At 30.4% G+C, this 19229-nt stretch overlaps 9 protein-coding genes across 9 annotated transcripts in view; 6 read left to right on the top strand and 3 right to left on the bottom strand.

The window, feature by feature from the left end:
- The window catches only part of LOC108577901 (COMM domain-containing protein 2), a 1157-nt gene extending 411 nt beyond the window's left edge, over positions 1 to 746 (bottom strand). The window contains exons 1-4 of the mRNA XM_017941126.1: positions 585 to 746; positions 433 to 510; positions 285 to 367; positions 30 to 203 (exon numbers count right to left, since the gene is read on the bottom strand). Coding sequence (XP_017796615.1) covers positions 30 to 203; positions 285 to 367; positions 433 to 510; positions 585 to 651 — 402 coding nt within the window. The 5' untranslated portion in view covers positions 652 to 746. The remainder of the gene's footprint in view (positions 1 to 29; positions 204 to 284; positions 368 to 432; positions 511 to 584) is intronic.
- Positions 747 to 1183: 437 nt separating this feature from the next.
- LOC108577902 (prefoldin subunit 6) lies at positions 1184 to 2132 on the bottom strand. The gene is made up of 4 exons (XM_017941127.1): positions 1947 to 2132; positions 1689 to 1755; positions 1388 to 1583; positions 1184 to 1313 (listed from the first exon to the last, which is right to left on the bottom strand). The coding sequence occupies exons 1-4, from the start codon at positions 1947 to 1949 to the stop codon at positions 1184 to 1186; spliced, it is 396 nt and encodes a 131-aa protein (XP_017796616.1). The 5' UTR covers positions 1950 to 2132.
- A 500-nt stretch (positions 2133 to 2632) lies between these two features.
- Positions 2633 to 4116, top strand: LOC108577880 (phospholipase A1 1-like). The gene is made up of 6 exons (XM_017941099.1): positions 2633 to 2744; positions 2810 to 2909; positions 3004 to 3126; positions 3420 to 3730; positions 3807 to 3909; positions 3987 to 4116. Exons 1-6 carry the CDS (start codon positions 2666 to 2668, stop codon positions 4114 to 4116), a joined length of 846 nt encoding a protein of 281 aa, XP_017796588.1. The 5' UTR covers positions 2633 to 2665.
- Positions 4117 to 4254: 138 nt separating this feature from the next.
- On the top strand, positions 4255 to 5914 carry LOC108577933 (splicing factor 3A subunit 3). Its single transcript, XM_017941164.1, has 2 exons — positions 4255 to 4562; positions 4622 to 5914. Exons 1-2 carry the CDS (start codon positions 4350 to 4352, stop codon positions 5912 to 5914), a joined length of 1506 nt encoding a protein of 501 aa, XP_017796653.1. The 5' UTR covers positions 4255 to 4349.
- Positions 5915 to 7658: 1744 nt separating this feature from the next.
- On the top strand, positions 7659 to 10564 carry LOC108577932 (serine/threonine-protein kinase grp). The gene is given in 8 exon segments (XM_017941163.1): positions 7659 to 7725; positions 7799 to 7955; positions 8198 to 8421; positions 8493 to 8784; positions 9006 to 9238; positions 9782 to 10020; positions 10118 to 10252; positions 10346 to 10564. Coding segments are annotated over 7 exon segments (1404 nt in total). The 5' UTR covers positions 7659 to 7725; positions 7799 to 7893.
- Positions 10565 to 10862: 298 nt separating this feature from the next.
- LOC108577925 (glucose dehydrogenase [FAD, quinone]) lies at positions 10863 to 13466 on the top strand. The gene is made up of 11 exons (XM_017941155.1): positions 10863 to 11017; positions 11168 to 11367; positions 11433 to 11544; positions 11613 to 11747; positions 11802 to 11917; positions 11991 to 12158; positions 12239 to 12392; positions 12486 to 12646; positions 12737 to 12914; positions 12985 to 13189; positions 13274 to 13466. The coding sequence occupies exons 1-11, from the start codon at positions 10867 to 10869 to the stop codon at positions 13464 to 13466; spliced, it is 1773 nt and encodes a 590-aa protein (XP_017796644.1). The 5' UTR covers positions 10863 to 10866.
- A 235-nt stretch (positions 13467 to 13701) lies between these two features.
- LOC108577879 (splicing regulator RBM11) lies at positions 13702 to 14712 on the bottom strand. Its single transcript, XM_017941097.1, has 2 exons — positions 14555 to 14712; positions 13702 to 14205 (listed from the first exon to the last, which is right to left on the bottom strand). The coding sequence occupies exons 1-2, from the start codon at positions 14636 to 14638 to the stop codon at positions 13702 to 13704; spliced, it is 588 nt and encodes a 195-aa protein (XP_017796586.1). The 5' UTR covers positions 14639 to 14712.
- Positions 14713 to 15113: 401 nt separating this feature from the next.
- On the top strand, positions 15114 to 17932 carry LOC108577878 (origin recognition complex subunit 1). The gene is made up of 5 exons (XM_017941096.1): positions 15114 to 16627; positions 16689 to 16962; positions 17049 to 17314; positions 17405 to 17688; positions 17760 to 17932. Exons 1-5 carry the CDS (start codon positions 15114 to 15116, stop codon positions 17930 to 17932), a joined length of 2511 nt encoding a protein of 836 aa, XP_017796585.1.
- A 498-nt stretch (positions 17933 to 18430) lies between these two features.
- LOC108577877 lies at positions 18431 to 19093 on the top strand. Its single transcript, XM_017941095.1, has 2 exons — positions 18431 to 18671; positions 18744 to 19093. Exons 1-2 carry the CDS (start codon positions 18431 to 18433, stop codon positions 19091 to 19093), a joined length of 591 nt encoding a protein of 196 aa, XP_017796584.1.
- Positions 19094 to 19229: the final 136 nt, after the last annotated feature.

Raw genomic sequence — 19229 nt, 5'->3', positions numbered from 1 at the left:
TAATGTTCAACAATAAAATAGTACCTCACCTGAACTTCAAATCTCCATTCCATATCATGATATTCTGGCAACTTAAATCCAATATTTGTAAGTGTATCCAATATTTCGTCCTTTTTCACATTATACAATTTGCTTAATATTATTTCTTGTTGTTCTGAAAAACCTAAGGATATTATAGAATCTCTAAAGTCCTCTGAACTTAACTGCAAAAAATAAATTATAGTTATATGACATTTCATACATTACCAGTAACATACACAAGCAAAATAAAATTTGTATCGTACCTTATATCTACAAGCTTCTAGTAATAAATTAACAACTCCTTCCACTGAATTCTTAATTATACTCACGTCAACCTCCAATTTTTCTGAAAGAAATAAAGCGTTATTAGTATCAGAGATTAATTATTAATATAGAGCAATTTTTACTTACGAGCCGCTGCATTGTATAATTTAATATTTGGCCCTTTTTGCAAATAATCTAACGCCAATTTACAAAAGTCCTGCAAAACTGAAGAAAATATAAGATTATTACTTTTTATAACGAAACAAATCAGTGACATAAATGACAATGATTTTACACACCTTGCGGTGTATGCTCTGTAAGTAGCAATACATGTTTCTTATGCTCCGGTTTTAATGTTAATAACATTATTTTATTTTCTATAAAACGATACAATACATCAATAGTTGATTTTTTTTTACATTCTACATAGAGATAACAAAGTTCCCGATTCTACGGTTGGGAGGCAACCATATTTACGATCATGTCATTGTACATTGTATATACATATATATGTATTTATCTGAACATATTATGCAGAATAAAAATCATTTAAGTTACTAGACTCCTTCATGTTAAGTTAATTTTATTTCACATAATAATATTGTAATTTATACAAATATATCTCATATAAACTATCAGTTAGTTAAAATTATACCATTTAATATGGTTAGAAATACTAGGTTAAATGATTTTACTTGAAATAGTATAGTTTAAATTACTTTCAAAGTACAGGTTTGTAGTTGAGTAAATAAATCGATAAAAGCTTCACAAGAAATTTATTAACAAATTTAATCAGAAATGGGAATAATGACATTCATGTTCATATGTTCTTTTTTTATTTTGACATTGATATAACAAACTGACAACACTGTAATCCTTTCAAATTTTGTATGTGTAATTATGCCTTGGCTTGAGAAAATGAAGCTTTCACTTGAGCTTGCTGAAACATATGTTGATATTTTTCCAATGTTTCACGATGGGTGTCCTGCTTCTTATCCAATGAAATTATTGATTCTTCCACTCGTTTCCTAATATTGATAGAATAATTAGTAATAATTCAGGAATCTTTTATACATGTATCTGTTATTATCTAATAACTTACAATTCAGAGGAGATGTATTCCATACGTTTAGCAACATTTTGTTTTGCTTCTTCTAGGTCCTGCTTAATGAGAACTGGTCCTATTAGTTTAAAAACATCGTCTTCTGATTTCAAAATGTCTAATTCTTTTTTAACTGCAATATTTTCATTTAATTGCCCATCCAGCTGTTGCCTTTGACTCAATGCTTTGTAGTGATCTGATACAAACAGAATCTATGTGTAAGAAGACAGTTAATTAATTGCAATTGCATAATGTATATTGTATAAAGCAAGTGTTTTATATACAAAAATAAATAAAATACCTTTTTGAGCTTGTTTGTATTTGTCTATCTCTGTTTTTAGATTTTTTTGAATTTCCGTCATATCCATCTAAAAATAAAAACAAAAGATATCTATGAAAATGTGATAACGAGGTTACATTGCATACATAAAAATATCCGACTGCAATTGAAACATTAAAACACAATTTACTACAATTAATAAACAAATGCAATTTTCTTAATATGTAAAATGTATAATACAATCGTCATAAATCATAACTTTTCGTTTTAATAACGTACCATGTTAGAAACGTAACGTGTTGTAACACGTTTTTTCACAAACCGTACAGCAACTTTTTATTACCAAAGAATAAAACTGTAGTAAAGCTTGTATATGTTATAGATTTTTTTTAAATTAAATTTATACTTATTTCCTTAACCTGATTTGTTTCAACTCTTTCAAACATTGACTACCTTATATGTGTTACTGACGTACAACGCACACATATAAATACGTGCTTCGTATGTATATGTATAGATGAGTCATAGAAATGCGCAAATTACAAATTATCTTTATTTGGTATATTATGTACATATAAAATACAAAGTGACTAGACAAAAAAAAATATAGATAGGGAAATAGGATAATAAAATTTGTATTCTCAATTGTATGAATAGTCACATTAAAACTTATCGATTTCACAAAAATTGAAATTAAAATTCAAGGTTTAAAGTTTTGAAAGTTTACGAATAATCTTCGTATATTCCGTCTATAAACATCGTTAAGTCGTAAAAGTACCTTATCTTTTTCTATCTCAACAGAAACATCATCGTTATCATGGATATCAATCAAGTTGTTTTCCACGTAGGCATTTATTTAATTGCAATTAAGTATACTTGCATTAGGAGCGCAGGTATATATACACATCTAGAATGCGTTAGAAACTCATTGTGATGATGATATTTTAAGGGTAAAAAAGCAGAAAGGTATAGTTTGACGGAATAATATTTTACGAAAAATGAATACTAAGAGTATTTCAGTGAAAATTATTACTACAGTATTATTTATTTTACAACAAACTTATTTCTGTTACGCAGGTAAAATATTAAAGATAAATAGGTTTTATTATGATAAAAAATAACAGACAATAATTTATTTTTAGATTGTGACAACTTAGACTCTCAAGAAAATAGCATCATCACAAACATAATTCCAGCTTGCGTTTTTGGGGTTGAATCTGTATCGTATTTTTTATATACGAGGTCGTATAGACTAAGAAATACTTCTAACTACATGTCATCACCACTGTTACTTTACAATTTTGTTTGTTATTTAATATAAGTATTAATCTTGCAGAAATAAACCTTATGGAGAGGAGGTTCGTATGAACGATGAATATATACCTATACACATTAACAAGAAAGTCGCATTTCTTATACATGGTTTTATTTCTGAAGCTAATAATTCGAATTACTTCGAGTTAGTCACAGCTTGGTTGAAAAAAGTAAAAAATCTAAAAATTCTATGAAAAAATTTACTCGTACTATTATCTCCTAATTATAAAAATTTCCTTTAGGACGACATAAATATTTTTTCATTAGATTGGTCGGATGCAGCTTGTCGTGGTAGCCTTAGTCTCGCAGATTTATTCGTTTACGGTAGCGCTGTTGATAATGTTCCTGCTGTTAGCAGATATTTGACTAAGTAATTTCGAAATATTATTTATTCCTCTGATTTTATCAAATGATTCATGAACGATATAAATTTCATAGCTTTACCGTTAAATTAGTACAAGAATATGGAGTAAAAGTGAACGAAATTGTGGTTGTCGGGCACAGCCTTGGTGCCCACGTAGCTGGATTTTCTGGGAAAAGTGTACAAGATGTATTTAAGCAAAAATACAAGCAGATTATTGGTCTCGATCCTGCAGGGCCTAAATTTGCGAATAAAGATTGTGCTAACCGACTTTGTAAATCAGACGCCGCGTTTGTACAAATATTTCACACATCGTATTTGGCGGGAATACACGATGCAATTGGTGTTGATGATTTTTATTTTAATGGTGGTAACTCACAACCCGGATGTACGTGTATTATTGACATATAAACGAGTACACTTATTTTTTGATAAAAGGAACGTATAATCTTTTTCGATTATAGGTATATTTACAGTTTGTTCTCACAGTAGGGCCGTAATGTATCTTACGATGACTTTCCTATATTCACCATGTTTTATAGGAACTTTCTGGGAAGTCGGATATGAGTGAGTAAATCTATGTTTAATTTTTTTACTCATTTCATTACTATTTTTTACACATGCATTGGCACAACTTATTCCAGGTCAATTTTAAATTGGAAAGAATGTAATCCAACTGTTTGCTCGCATCCTGGATTAGATACACCTGAAGAAATCGCCACAGGAACGTTCTACGTAATGACAAAGTATACAGAACCATATTGTACTTTATAATAAAACAATTGACATTGTTAAGTTTGAAATATATGGATGTATTGTTTAAATTGTGTAATTTTCATTGCTTAAATTCCCCATATTGCTTTCTATAGTTGTCGCAAGATGGTGACACTATTTTTTTTGTAGTCACATTTTCTTTGTAGTCGCATCTATGTTGAATCGTGTTATAATTTCGATTTAATCGACAAACAAATCGTAAACATTGCTTTAAATATATATAAATCAGAAAAATGGAAACGATATTAGAACAGCAACGACGTTACCATGAAGAAAGGGAAAGATTAATGGATGCGATGGTTAAAGAAATGCTTTACAAAAAGCCCGGACATAGAGAAAGTATTAATTCGGAACATCGATTAAAAATGTTACTCGATCAGTATATGGACAGTACTTCGCATTTGCAGGATTTATACGAGGATAAGGATGGACAACGAAAGGAAGAGGTACGTTGAATACATTACATCTTATTTACAATTTAATCATGTAAGTTTTTATTGTGCAGGTACAAGCACTTTCTGGACCAAATGAATTTTCAGAATTTTATTCCCGATTGAAATCTATAAAAGAGTTTTATCGACGACATCCCAATGAAATAAGTATTCCAATGTCTGTGGAATTTGAAGAACTAGCAAAAATGAGAGAAAACCCTACAGAAGAGCTTTCAAATCTTGTTGAATTCACAGATGAAGAAGGTTATGGAAAATATCTTGATCTCCATGAATGCTATGAAAAATATATCAATCTTAAAGGGATAGAAAAAATAGATTACATTACATATTTATCAACTTTTGACCATTTGTTTGACATACCAAGGGAAAGAAAAAATGCAGAATACCAAAAATATGTAGAATCTTTGTTAGAGTATTCAACGGATTACTTGAGTAGAGTTAGACCACTACTTGACATAAATGCAGAGTTGGAGGAAGCAAATAAAGAGTTTGAAACTCAATGGGAAAATAGTACATTTCCAGGCTGGCCAAAAGAAACTGGTAGTGCTTTAACTCATGTGGGAGCTCATTTAGAACTTTCTGCTTTCTCTTCCTGGGAAGAGCTTGCATCTCTTGGTTTAGATAGATTAAAATCAGCCTTAATGGCTTTAGGTTTAAAATGTGGTGGTACATTGGAGGAAAGAGCTCAAAGGCTCTTTAGCACAAAAGGAGAAGCATCTTTGGATCCAAATTTATTAGCTAAAAATAATAGAAATAGAAAATCTGGAAAAGGTAGAAATTCTGAAAAGCAAAGAGAAATTGCTTGTTTAGAAGCTCAGGTATATAGACTTGCAGAATTGGTGTCAACTCAACGTGTAGCCACAAAAGAAAATGTTCAAAGAAAGCAAGCTAGGACAGAAGGTGAGAGAGGAGATTCTGATGCTGAAGCAAGTGCTAGTGAATCAGAAGAAGAAGATGATAATGAAGTCCCTTATAATCCAAAAAATTTACCTCTTGGTTGGGATGGTAAACCTATACCATATTGGTTGTATAAATTACATGGCTTGAATATTAGTTATAATTGCGAAATATGTGGAAATTTTACATATAAAGGACCAAAAGCTTTCCAAAGGCATTTCGCCGAATGGAGACATGCCCATGGTATGCGTTGTCTTGGTATCCCAAATACTGCACATTTTGCTAATGTGACACAAATAGAGGATGCTCTGGCTTTATGGGAAAAATTAAAAGCCCAGAAACAAGCAGAACGTTGGCAACCAGAGCAAGAAGAAGAATTCGAAGATTCCCTTGGAAATGTTGTTAATCGAAAAACATACGAAGACTTAAAAAGACAAGGTCTTTTATAAAAATGTTTCATAATGATTCATATATTGCAATTGTAAATTTATTCTGTTTCTTTTGTAATCTACAATATCACAATTTTACAATATTAGCTACAACATCATATGTAATAAGATAAATTTAATAAATAAAAATATGTACAAAAAATCTAAGCTAATAATCAATATTTTAAAAATAAAAATTTTTTATTTTTGTTAAAGTAGTGTAGTCTATGCCCATGAATTATAGTATTTAATGTACATAACTCATTATTTACGATAAATTTATGAACTTTTAGTATTGAAGAATAAAGTGGACCTTTAGCAGACTGTGAAGTAAGAAGAATTCAGTAGTAATCAAATAGTACTTAATTAATTGGAATTTTCTCAATTTTAAAGTCTGGTAAGGAGTACCTTAGCAACAATTGTTCTAAATAATTGTTAACGCGGCTTGAAAACATTTTCGTAAGCTCTATACTTTAAATCGAATGGTACTTAAACGGGAGGAATATTTGAAATCACGCAGACTTTGACTGGAAGAGTTTAATTTGGGGGTTCTAAGAAAGATCACAGTGATTGTTCTGGTCAGTCTGCCGTCAGCGTTCAAAGCGGACGGGTCCTGAGCACCATCGAGAGCATCGTTAGAAATGAAGTATTATCAGGTTAGTTGATTTTTAAAGCAGAAATTTTTTGAATTTTTTCTTGCTTACTACGTGCAATTATGCTCTAATTTACAATAATTATTATTAAAAGGGAAAAATTCAAAGAATTTCTGTTTTAACAATCAACTAACTTGATTGATAATATTTCATTTCTGACGATGCTCTCGGTGATACTATCAAACCTTCTTCTTTGAACGCTAACGGCAGACTGAGCAAAACAATCCCTCTGATCTTTCTTAGAATCCACAAATCAAATTCTTCCAATCAATAACTGCGTGATTTCTAATGTTTCTCTGTGTTACATTATCGACAGCTGATTGTTGAATCTTTGCCTAAAAACCATTTATCTAAATCGCAACTTCTCCTCAAGCGGCGACAGTGAGAGACCGAAGAGTAGTGGGGATGACTTGACCGCTTATTTTCCGCTTATGAGTCAGGCGATGACGTCAGAAGCCTTAAGTTTGCCAGACAATATGTACATAATTCATTTAGTATGGATCTTCTGAATAGAAATACTAATTTAACGAAAACGTGTTCTTTGTGGTTAAATTATTAAATGAAATTATTGAGTAGGAATTTCAAAGGCATTAAAAGATATGTATTTTTGTTAAAATATATAATAAGTGGTATGTATAACGTTTTTAAGTTACAAATGCAATTCAAATTTCAATTACATTTTGAATATTGATAATTACTAATAATTACTAATATTGAAACTAATCTTCTTTTCAAGGGTATATGTATGCTGAATTTACATTTAGACTTGATATTTAACTAAACATTTAAGAAGCAGGGACTTTAAAGCTCTTTAAATATCTATTCGACCAATGAGAATGCAGTAATTTCATACCCAGAAATTCCAGAGTGCGTGGTTCATCGTTTTCCAGAGATGAATACCTCTCATATAACTTATAACTTGTTCCGCAACAGTAATTTTTGCAATTTCGGGAAGGAAGTACTTTAAATTATAGTTGCTTTCTACTACGGTTGCAGTGTTCACGAGATTAATAAAGCGTAATTTAAGAAAAAGATTTATTAATTATACGAATAAGCGCTTTTAAATGTAACTTGTCATCATATCACGTTCGGTTCGATCGAAAGCACGATGTTTCGTCGATGCGATTAAAACCACGTGCTCCGAAAGTCCGATCGTTTTTATGAAAAATGATACATAATGTGAGCATTTTATCAAGATAATATTGTTGCTTTTTATTTATGTTAACTATTTTAATAGTTTTTCTTCTCATAGAGGAGGTGACTACATTAAATAACCGGTTGTTGAGGAAACATCAATTAGAGAACAAAGATTCCTGCCACCATCGTAGAGAGGCATGCTGAAGCAGGATGACGGAATTCGTAGATGGCTGGATATTTGGACACACTTTAGGAGAAGGGGCTTATGGCGAGTATGTTTATGTGTTTTTAATTTATATAATTAATACTTCAATAGATTAACTTTTCTCTTGCTATTTTTCGATTGAAATTTTTTTTTTATGAGGTATGTTAAGCCTTAAGTAAATTTGATACCAAGAAACTTAAAATACCAATGTATTATAGTTATTTTATTTATTATTACGTCATATTTGAACCTTCAAATTAAAAAAAAAAATTGTAAAAAAAAATGCAAAAAATTAATTTTTCCTTTCAGGGTAAAGCTAGTTATAAATAAGTCTACAGGTGAGGCTGTTGCTATGAAAATGGTAGATTTAGAAAAGCATCCAGATGCCCGACAAACTGTCCGTAAAGAAACTACAATTCACCGTATGTTCTCTAACCCTAACATTATACAATATTTTGGAAAACGTAGTGAGCCTAATATGGAATATATATTTTTGGAGTATGCATCAGGTGGAGAACTTTTTGATAGAATTGGTAAGGTTTCTTTGAAATTAGACCTCAAAAATTATATTATTGTTAAAGGATTTTCTTTTACTTTAAAATAGAACCAGATGTTGGTATGCCAGCATGGGAAGCACAGAAGTATTTCAAACAGTTAATATCTGCAGTAGAATATCTTCACAGTAAAGGTGTTGCACACAGAGATTTAAAACCAGAAAATTTACTATTAGATGAACATGACAATTTGAAAGTTTCTGATTTTGGATTGGCAACAATATACCGGTTACAAGGCAAGGAACGTTGTTTAGAAAGGAGATGTGGAACATTACCATATGTTGCTCCAGAAGTATTATTGCGTCCCTATCATGCTGAACCTGCTGATGTATGGTCTTACTTGTTTTGTCTCAACAACAAATTTGAATAGATAGAGAATTATAATGAAAAACTATGCAAACAAGTTTATAATACCATTTAACTATTCAAACGTAATCATAAATATATTATGTAAATTGATGACATTGATGATAATCACTGGTGATAATTGTATTTGTAAAATGCAGACCACTGCAATCTTTAGTCTGATGGTTTAGGTCTAATGCATAACTTACATTTCTTAGTTTTTAACTGGTCCATATCTAAACTGTAGAACTGCCTTGGGATCAGTCCTTGGCAGAGTGTCCAGAATATATGGCATGGAGAGATGGAAAATACATGTCTCTTACACCATGGAAAAAGTTGGATAATTCTTCATTATCTCTGATTAAAAATATTCTTATGCACTCACCATCATCCAGATGTACCATAAAGGATATTAAGCAACACAGATGGTTCATCAAGAAATTCCAGAAAGGCATGTATCAATTTGTACATACAAAATTGTGTTATTCTTGGATATTTAATATTTTTTACAAAGTCCCAATGGATATAATTGAGAAAGCATTTACTTAGTCAGGTACTGAGTGACTCTGAGTACGTATAAAATTACTCAAAGCAGCTTGGTACCTAACTGAGTGGATACTAAATACAACAAGCGTTTGAAATACTTGTAAGTATGTAAAAACTTTGTCTTAAATGTTATTACACATTAAATAAATAAATTATAATACAAAGTTATAATTTTCAAGATTATCAAAGCTTTTGCCTTTACTTTGGTAATACAGCTCTATGATTTTCATTAAGGATCATAAAGCTAGATTACCAAAGCAAAGAGCACTGGCATATGCAACAAAATTAAAAATCAAAGATTTTAATTGACATGAAAATTAATATTCTCAATGGTTATTATTATTCTATGTTTTTCTATAGTATAATTTAGAATGCTGCTGAAAGCATATACATAGTAAGTAAATTTAAATACTGAAACCAATAAAGTTTGAACATTGTTTTATAATAGCTGGAAGCATAGAAGGATACATTCGACCTGACGAGACCGATTCAAGACAAGTATTAGAAGATGAGAACTTAACAAGATTTTGTTTATCACAACCTGAATTAACTGGAGTTGAATATGATAATGCAGAACAAATTAATTTGGAAGAAAGACCCGGATTTTCGTTCTCACAACCTGCGCATATAGAAGATTTATTATTATGTACTCAAGTACAAACCAAACAATTTACTCAAGCAAGCCAGGTAGTGTGTAACATTTTGTTATAATTACTGATTTACAAAAATTAAAATTACTAACAATTTATATATTATTACTCATTACTTAATTTTACATTTATAGCAAAATACATTCCAACGGCTGGTGCGACGAATGACAAGATTTTTTGTTAAAACGGAATTAGAGACAACCGTGAAAAGATTAGTAAATTGTTTGAAAAATGAAAGTTACACGTATCGTATCAATAATTTTGGCACGGTAAGTAGCAAAGCTATAATTCAAATTCAAATTATCATATAATATCGATTAAAGTTATAAATAATTTAATAAACTATATGATTATCTTCATAGATTACCATATCGACTGTGGATAGAAGGAAAATGCCTTTGGTTTTTAAAGCAAATATTGTTGAAATGGACGGAAAGATATTAGTTGATTTTCGATTGTCCAAAGGCTGTGGTCTAGAATTTAAACGGAGATTCGTGAAAATTAAATCATTGTTAGAAGATATTATATTAAAGGGTCCTGTTACGTGGCCGATTGCTGTTGCAACAGAGTGCATGCCTTAATTATGTATACAATGAAATTTTGAATAAACTTTTTATATTCTTTTAAAAAAGTCCTATACTCTTTACCACCTCTTCTCTATGCATTAAATACATTTGAAATCGCTATAAAAAATCGTTTACATGCTACTGACAATAAAATAAGTTACTAATGCTCGTGCGTGCGTTTATCATTTTCTATATATGCTTTCATGGGTTCTCGGATTAAAGTAGCTTTATCGCTTTATTGTTTCCAGGTAACATCTTTGAGGCAAAGAAAATTTAGCATAAACGTACCTTAACCTCAATTTTCAAATGCTATTAAAATGTTTGCGTTTTCACAATTTATCATATTTAGTGTCACTGTTTTAACGGTACTGCTGTTTTCCAGTTATCTTAATTTCGTATACTACTTTGATATTTACAAGCAGTGGTTTTTTAACATTAATGATTTTCAATTGTACGATTTTATCGTTGGTAAGTGTGTTTATGTGCATATATATTTTATACATTTTATAACGAACATGTTAAATATAATTGTGTATATGTATAAAACGGATTAAAAGAACATAAACTTGGTTAATATTTTGTTCTTTTAAAAGTTAAAAGTAACATTTTGCTACTTAGTTGGAGCTGGCACGGCAGGTGCGACTTTAGCTACGAGACTGGCCGAATATGGATATAAAATATTATTGCTCGAAGCTGGAGGAGTTGCACCACCTTTTTTGGATATTCCACTTTTAGCTCCTCTAATTCAGAATACCCCATACGACTGGCAATACATTACTGTACCTCAACAAAATGCTTGCAAGGGTTTAAAGAACAATGTATATTATTTAATTAGATATAAAATGCTATTTAGTCAGATGCATTATTAAGAATTTGTTTATAGCAAAGTAAATGGCCAATGGGTAAGCTTCTGGGTGGAACTAGTCGATTAAATTACATGCTTCATGTTCGAGGACATCCTTTAGATTATAATGAATGGCTTTCAGATTTTACTGGTAATTTTAAGAATATATTATTACCTTGCATTTGTAACCGTGAATTTGTAGTTTGAAAACATTTTTAGAACCCACTACAAAGAATGGTGGACCAATGTGTGTAAGTGATTTAAAATGGGATACTGGTCTTGCTGATACCATTTTGAAAGGACTGCAAGAATTGCATCAAGATATTGGCAACATCAATGATAATTTAAAAACTGGTAAATATAAGAAACCTAAAAAAATATTGTTACTTTATTATTCTGTTGATTTAGGTTTCATGAAAGCACAGTTGTCTATAGAAAATGGGAAACGGTGGAGTACGGACAAGTTATTATGTGAACATATTAAGAAGAATTTAACCATTATCACTCATGCTCATGTTCAGAAAGTATGTTTAAAGCTGAATTTATAATAATTCCAATTTTCAAAATGATAACTGTATTACTATTAATTACATAAAGGTATTAATGGAATTAAACAGAGCAGTAGGGGTACAGTTTACTGTATCAAATAAGACATTTAAAGCAATTGCAAAAGAAGGTGTTGTTCTAAGTGCTGGTACAATTGGTACTCCAAAAATATTAATGTTATCTGGTATTGGACCAAGAGAACACTTGCAAGATTTAAAAGTAAAATTCATTTCTTAAACATTAGTTTGTATGAATACACTTATTTTTCATAATGATGTAATAATTTATATATTATTTAGATAAACGTAATTAATGATTTACCAGTTGGTCAACATTTAGTAGATCATGTTCTTACTGGGATTGATTTAGTTATGCTTAATGTAAGCATAGGTCTCAGTATGATTGATACTTTGAACCCTATGTCAGCATTAAAGTACTTTATTTTTGGGAAAGGTAATATTTGTTTAAAACAGAAAATTACTAATTGTCACATTTTATACTATACACATAACTTATTTAGATCAACAATTGTATGCTTTTTATTAGGACCTTGGACATTTACAGGAGTTGAAGTTTTAGGAACATTTCATAGTTCTTTTCAACAAAATAAATCTGATGTACCAGATTTACAAATAATGGTAATGCCACTTGGATTATCAAAGGATAATGGTGTTGTTCTAAAAAAAGCTATGGGAATTTCTGAAAAGGTATATTACAAAGAAACCTACAATTACATAAGTTATATGAGCTACATGTTAACATTATTTAGTATTAATTTTATAAGTATTACTTTGTAGGTTTATAATGAGTACTTTTTCCCCATTTCACACAAGAATACAATAACAATTGCCCCCGTTTTATTACATCCAAGAAGCAAAGGAGAAATCAAATTGAGCAGTCGCGACTCTTTTGATCCGCCTTTAATTGATCCGAACTATTTATCAAATAAAGATGATACTGCAATTCTCATAGATGGTACTTTAAGAATATTATACAATATATTACATTATTTACAATAAAATTGCACCAATATTAAATTTTACAGGATTACGATTTGTGAAAAAACTCGTTGAAACAAATGCTATGAAAAGTGTTGGTGCATCTATTTATGAAAAACATTTTCCTGGTTGTGAGAATGAAACATTTGATAGTACAAAATATTGGGAATGTTACATACAACATTTAACTTTAACTTCGTATCATCCCGCTGGTACATGTCGTATGGGTGATGTGGTCGATCAAACGTTTAAGTAATTTATCAATTTTAAACGTGAAATTCTTCTGTTCTCTGTACAAGAATTGTATGAATCATTTTTTTTTTTTATTTTTTATAGGGTTTATCGTACCAAAAATTTATATGTAATCGACGCATCTGTACTTCCATCTTTACCAAGTGGTAATATTAATGCTGCAGTTCTAATGATTGCTGAAAAAGCTGCCCATATAATCAAACAAAGTACAAAAATTCGCGTAAACAATAGAAAATGTTACAAACCATACAACTATTACTATATACCTGATGATTAATAAAACATACCAAAGAATACAATTCTTTTATTTAATATTAATTTTAATTCACATTTCTTATAAAATAAATCATAAAATTATATATTTTTTTTTACTATGCATATAAAAATTTCGAAATCAGAATATATTTGAATTTCATAAATGCATGTTGACTGATATGAACGAAAAACATTGTTACAAGTATATCAATGAAAGTTATTAATATGCTCTACCTACTCTTATATTTTTAAATATGTTAACGATAATTATGCCTATTATTACTTTTACAATCATGTCTGGAATAATAATTTGTCCTATGATTATTATGGCTATCTCTAGATCTGTGATCTTTATGATGGTTATTACTTTTATTTTGTTCTCTATGATAAGGATGTACTCGTCGAGATCTTCTATCATCTTTATGTGAAAGAGTTTGTTTCATGTATGAATTTGTGCTTGGTAACATACTTATTCCAAATGGGTCTATTCTCAAATGGGACATATCACTTCCTAATACCATTTGCTGTCCTAATTGTAGCCTATAGTTGAGATCAATAGCATGGTCTTGTGATTGTGTAATTTGTGGCAATTCTACATTTTTCCTTGGGCCCATACTAAGAGGACGATTAAATAGCACTGTACCATGAAATAGATTTAAAGCATATTTTACGGAATTAATATGTTTATATGTTACGAATCCATATGCTCTTTGCTTGCCATCGCGATCTTTAGGAATAGAAACTCTTTGTACGGGACCACCCTATAACAATTGCAGAAAAAATTTTCGTGAAAGTACTAACTCATCAAATTTCAAAATAAACTTTCCGTCGTTAAAAATACATCTGTTTTTGTAGCTGAACAGAACGTAAGATTGAATAATGTTCTCAAAATAAGGAATGTAATTTACGTTACAACCATGTAACCTTAAATTAAACACTTAAAATAAAAAGGTACGTGAAATTGTACGACATTAAAGTAATATTAGAAAAGAATTGTTGAAATTTTTTTAGAAATTATTATTTGCGTTTTGGAATATTGACTTTACTGAAAATATTTACTGGAAATATTTTCTCGAATATTTGTTTACACATTTACGCGACTGTACAAACCTGTAAAAATAATTCGTATAGAATCTCCTCTGTTACTTTTTCACTTAAATTTCCACACCAAACAGTACGCATATCTTCATCCATGATATTAGAATAAGATTGAAATTTATCAAAACTACAAATATAACTCCAATAATAATTAAACGGGATATGTTACGGAAAATGTCGAACGCATTCCGATGATAATCTTAGTAATTGACACTAGAGAGCATTGAAGTTTCGAACATTAGATTCATACGCAATCAATTCAAAAGAACTTTATTGTTCATGCTTGAAAGAAAATTGGCGGTACATATGTACTTACGTTCTCTGTGACAGTGTACTCTTTTTTTTTTGCAATTACAACAGTAGCGTTAGAAAATTGTGTTTATGACAAAGAATAATATTAAATTTACCTCACAAAAAAAAAAAAAGTGAAAAAGTGTATAGCTTGAGAAAAAATACACTGTTTTGATATTTTATATTCGACAAAATAAATAAATCAATTATATTTATTGCGATACTCTTAATAAAGTGTAATTTCTTTAATAAAGTTCAAAACTCGAAATAAAACATTAAAATGGCTTCGAAATTGAGTAAATGTTCAGAGAATCAGATAGCAGCAATTCTTGATACACAATCAAATTCTGATTCAGAACAAGAACTGTATTTAGTAGATAAATTAAAGAAAAAGAAATGTTTAAAGTTCCAAACTGCAACAAAGGATGATTCAGATGTGTCCTCAGATACAGAAAATGTATTTCACAATGGTAAATACTCATTACCAAAAAGGAATGTTTCACAGAAAGAAAAAGCTTCTCTTAAAGTCAAATTGAGAAGATCTACAGAACAGAGTTTATATAAAATTTATGCAGACGCTGATCATGAAAAACCTATATTTAAATCTCATAATCCAGTTTTAAGACAAAAGAAGGAAATTTGTTCAGAAGTAAAAAGTAAAGAATCATCTATTAATAACATAGACAGTGTTGTGAAAACTATAGCTGATAGTGCTCAGAAATTGACAGAGAATCAAATTCAGAATGAAGTATTAAGAAGTAGTAGAATTAGAAGAGCACCTATAAAATATTCTTCTTACCATTGTGATTCATTAGTTAAAAGTCCTCCAGCGAATTCACCATCTTTGAGGAATAGAAAAAGCATTAATTATAATGAGGATAAGTTACTAATTAACCATATTGTGTCAAATATGGAAGCAGAAAAGAAATTAACGAGGCATCATGGAAATAAACGTTCAGACAATTCTATACATAAACACAAGTCAGAACTTACACCAGTAAATTCAAATATAAAAAGTAACAAAAGGAATCGCATTCCTTCTGTAAAAGATGGGAATGATAGTGGCACAGATTCTGCAATAGTGAAAATAAAAGCATTGAAAAAGTCCATTAAATCTGAGAGTAGTATAAATGATAAATTGAGTCATGCACCAGAAATAAAGGAAATAACAAAGAAAGGAGATTTATTAATATTAACATCTACAGGCAGTACACCCACTAAATCAAATAAACAAAAAAGGGTGATTTGTGAGGATAGAGAGAAAAATATTCAACATACTAATGACAATGACAATGACGATAAGGAAGAATATCTAGCTGATATGTATAAACGTATTAAAATCTCATCAGCAGTTAAAAATGTTACTCCTACCAAAGTGGATAGGCAAAAGTGTATCTCTGGAGATATTCAAACAAGTGTTCAATTTGATAATAACAATAACAGTGGGACAGAGGAAGAATGTTTAGTTGAAATGTACAAACACATTAAAATCTCATCTGCAAAGAAAAATATTTTAATGCCACAAAAAAAAAATAATACTCGACAAAAAGGTAGAGAGTCATATCTGGAAGAGACTCATTTGAGTACTCCAAAATCATGTTCAGTAAAATGTAGTAATTTAACACCATCATTGGGCAAAAGATATAGTACTCTATTAAAACCAATTACACCATTACAGGAAGCTAGATCTAGATTACATGTTAGTGCTGTACCAAAGTCTTTACCTTGCAGAGAAGAGGAATTTAATAATATTTTTACATTCCTTAGAGGAAAGTTAGAAGATAAAAGTGGAGGGTATGTTGAAAAAAAGCCATCCTTAAAAATGATTTGATTAACAAATTGAAAACGTTTATAGATGTATATATATAAGTGGAGTACCAGGGACAGGTAAAACAGCAACTGTAAATGAAGCTGTCAGATGCTTGCAGAAATTGACACTAAAAGGCAGATTAGATGATTTTGATTATGTTGCAATTAATGGCATGAAATTGACAGAGCCGAGACAAGCTTATGTACAAATTTTAAAGCAACTGGATAATAAAACAGCTACTTGGGAGCAAGCGTACCGCATTCTTGAAAAAAGATTTGATAGAGCTACATCTAAAATGACATTACTCCTTGTGGATGAAGTATGACTTTTTAAAATTGTTATCATATACTGTTAATATTATCGTTACTTATCGTTAATATACATATATGTATATCGTTGTTGTAGCTGGACTTTTTGTGCACAAAACGTCAAGATGTGGTGTACAATTTATTAGATTGGCCAACAAAGTCAACCGCGCAGTTAGTGGTTATTACTATAGCCAATACTATGGATCTACCTGAGAGAGTTTTAATGGGTCGTGTTACGTCGCGTTTAGGCCTAACACGATTAACTTTCCAGCCTTATAATTACAAGCAGTTACAGGAAATAGTAATGTCTAGACTTAAGGATTTTGATGATTTTAGAAGCGAAGCTGTACAACTTGTTTCGCGGTATTATAATATCTGCATTGCGATTGTTTACGAAAATTGAAAATTATTATTACTTATTAAATTTTGATACAAATAAATGCTTTATTTTAGAAAAGTGTCTGCTGTATCTGGAGATGCTCGACGAGCTTTGGACATATGTCGTCGTGCTATGGAAATTGCGGAATCGCGAAACGCCAAAACGATATCTCTTCAACATGTAACACAGGCTGTGTCCGAAATGATCGCATCGGCAAAAGTTCAGGCTATAAAACATTGTTCAAAAATGGAGAAAATGTTTTTGCAAGCAGTATCTGCAGAGGTGGTGCGGACATCGATCGAAGAAGTATACTTTAAAGATGCGTACAAACAGCTTGAATCGCTGTGCTTTTTTGATGGTTCGTTCATATCTTGGTTAAGTAAGGTACGATAGTAAAAAACATGGTAAGATCACTCATCTATGTTACAGGCATTGAAATACCGAGTGTAACGGAAGTACTTGCTGTTTGCGGACGATTAGGTGCCAATAGATTGTTAATATGCGAACACTCCAGGAACGATATATATCAAAAGATTTTATTGAACGTTTCCACGGATGACATTCACTATGCAATTCAAGAGTTAGATTTAAATTCGAAATAACAAAAATTTTAATTTTTTAATAGATTAATAGGTAAATTGTAATTTTGATAAATGCGTGCATTCTGATGCATGTTACGTGCCTTATCAAACGTGCCTTGGCGCATAAAGTAATTAAAAATTTTGTACCTTTTGCTCTATTGTAATTACCATGAATGATAAGTGTTGTATTGTTGTATTGTAAGTTATTTATTGGTTAATTAAATTTTATGCTTAAAATATCGAACTACCGTGAATGACATTTTCTATCCAGTAACATCATATGGAGAACACGTATGTAATTTTACGTTACCGACTTGCAAAGTTTATCTGCAGATACGCTATAATCATTATCGATATATTATCAATACAGATATGTATATCACCGAATTACATAATTCAAGGATTCCGTTTGAAAATTTTACGGACTATTAATAATCGTTGCGCAGATGTTTCCTCAATTGAGTCAGCGTTTCGTTAGAGCTAACTTAAACATACTTCCTCGTTATTATATTAAAAGTTATGGCTAACGAAAATATCGACGAGCAAATTCTAACGCTTTACAGCGAAGAGAAGTGGGAGGATATTGTTCGTTTAAAATGTATTCTAAATAAAACAGATAAAAGTAAATTATTCTGGGTTCTACCAACTTTTAACGATTTACGTTGGATACAAGAGTTAATTGAAAAATACAATTTGATCGGACTAGTAAGCATAGGTTGTGGATGTGGTTTATTAGAATGGTTATTCAAAAAGTATTCTGGTAAGCTATTCATACGATACATTGTAGTACATAGCTTGAAAAAAGTTTCTGTAATCGATTATTTTATTTAAGGTTTAGACGTGATTGGCGTAGAACTAGATCGTTCATGGTGGTGCAGTAAATATTCTCCACCCTTATTTTTAAAGAATATCGTTTTTATTAGTGAAAGTGACACGAATAGTATGTTTTTATTAGACAAACATGCTTTTCTATTTTGTTATTTTAATAATGCATCAGCATTTTGCTATTATATCGAAAATTACAAAGGAAACTTTATTTTTGTCATTGGACCTCAAGAAAATGAAGATCGTTTATCGGATCCAATGCCACTCGATGCTAAATTTGACGAATACAATTGGACGTTAATACATAAAAAAGAATTGGAACGGACGGGCGATTACATTACAGTTTATAGAAGATAATTTCACTCGAAACGTATGCGTCGAACCCTTTACGTTTCGAAGTACGTGAAAAACGAAAAAATTGTGTTTATTACCTTAATTCAACGATTTGTAACATAATTTTTTTAAATGCAACTTAAACTATTCTTGAAAAACG

The sequence above is a fragment of the Habropoda laboriosa genome, unplaced genomic scaffold (assembly GCF_001263275.1).
Source record: "Habropoda laboriosa isolate 0110345459 unplaced genomic scaffold, ASM126327v1 scaffold801, whole genome shotgun sequence".
In the NCBI taxonomy this organism is placed as follows: Eukaryota; Metazoa; Arthropoda; class Insecta; order Hymenoptera; family Apidae; genus Habropoda; species Habropoda laboriosa.
Note: the sequence above shows the minus strand (reverse complement) of the source record. Positions and strands in the feature narration are given on the sequence as shown.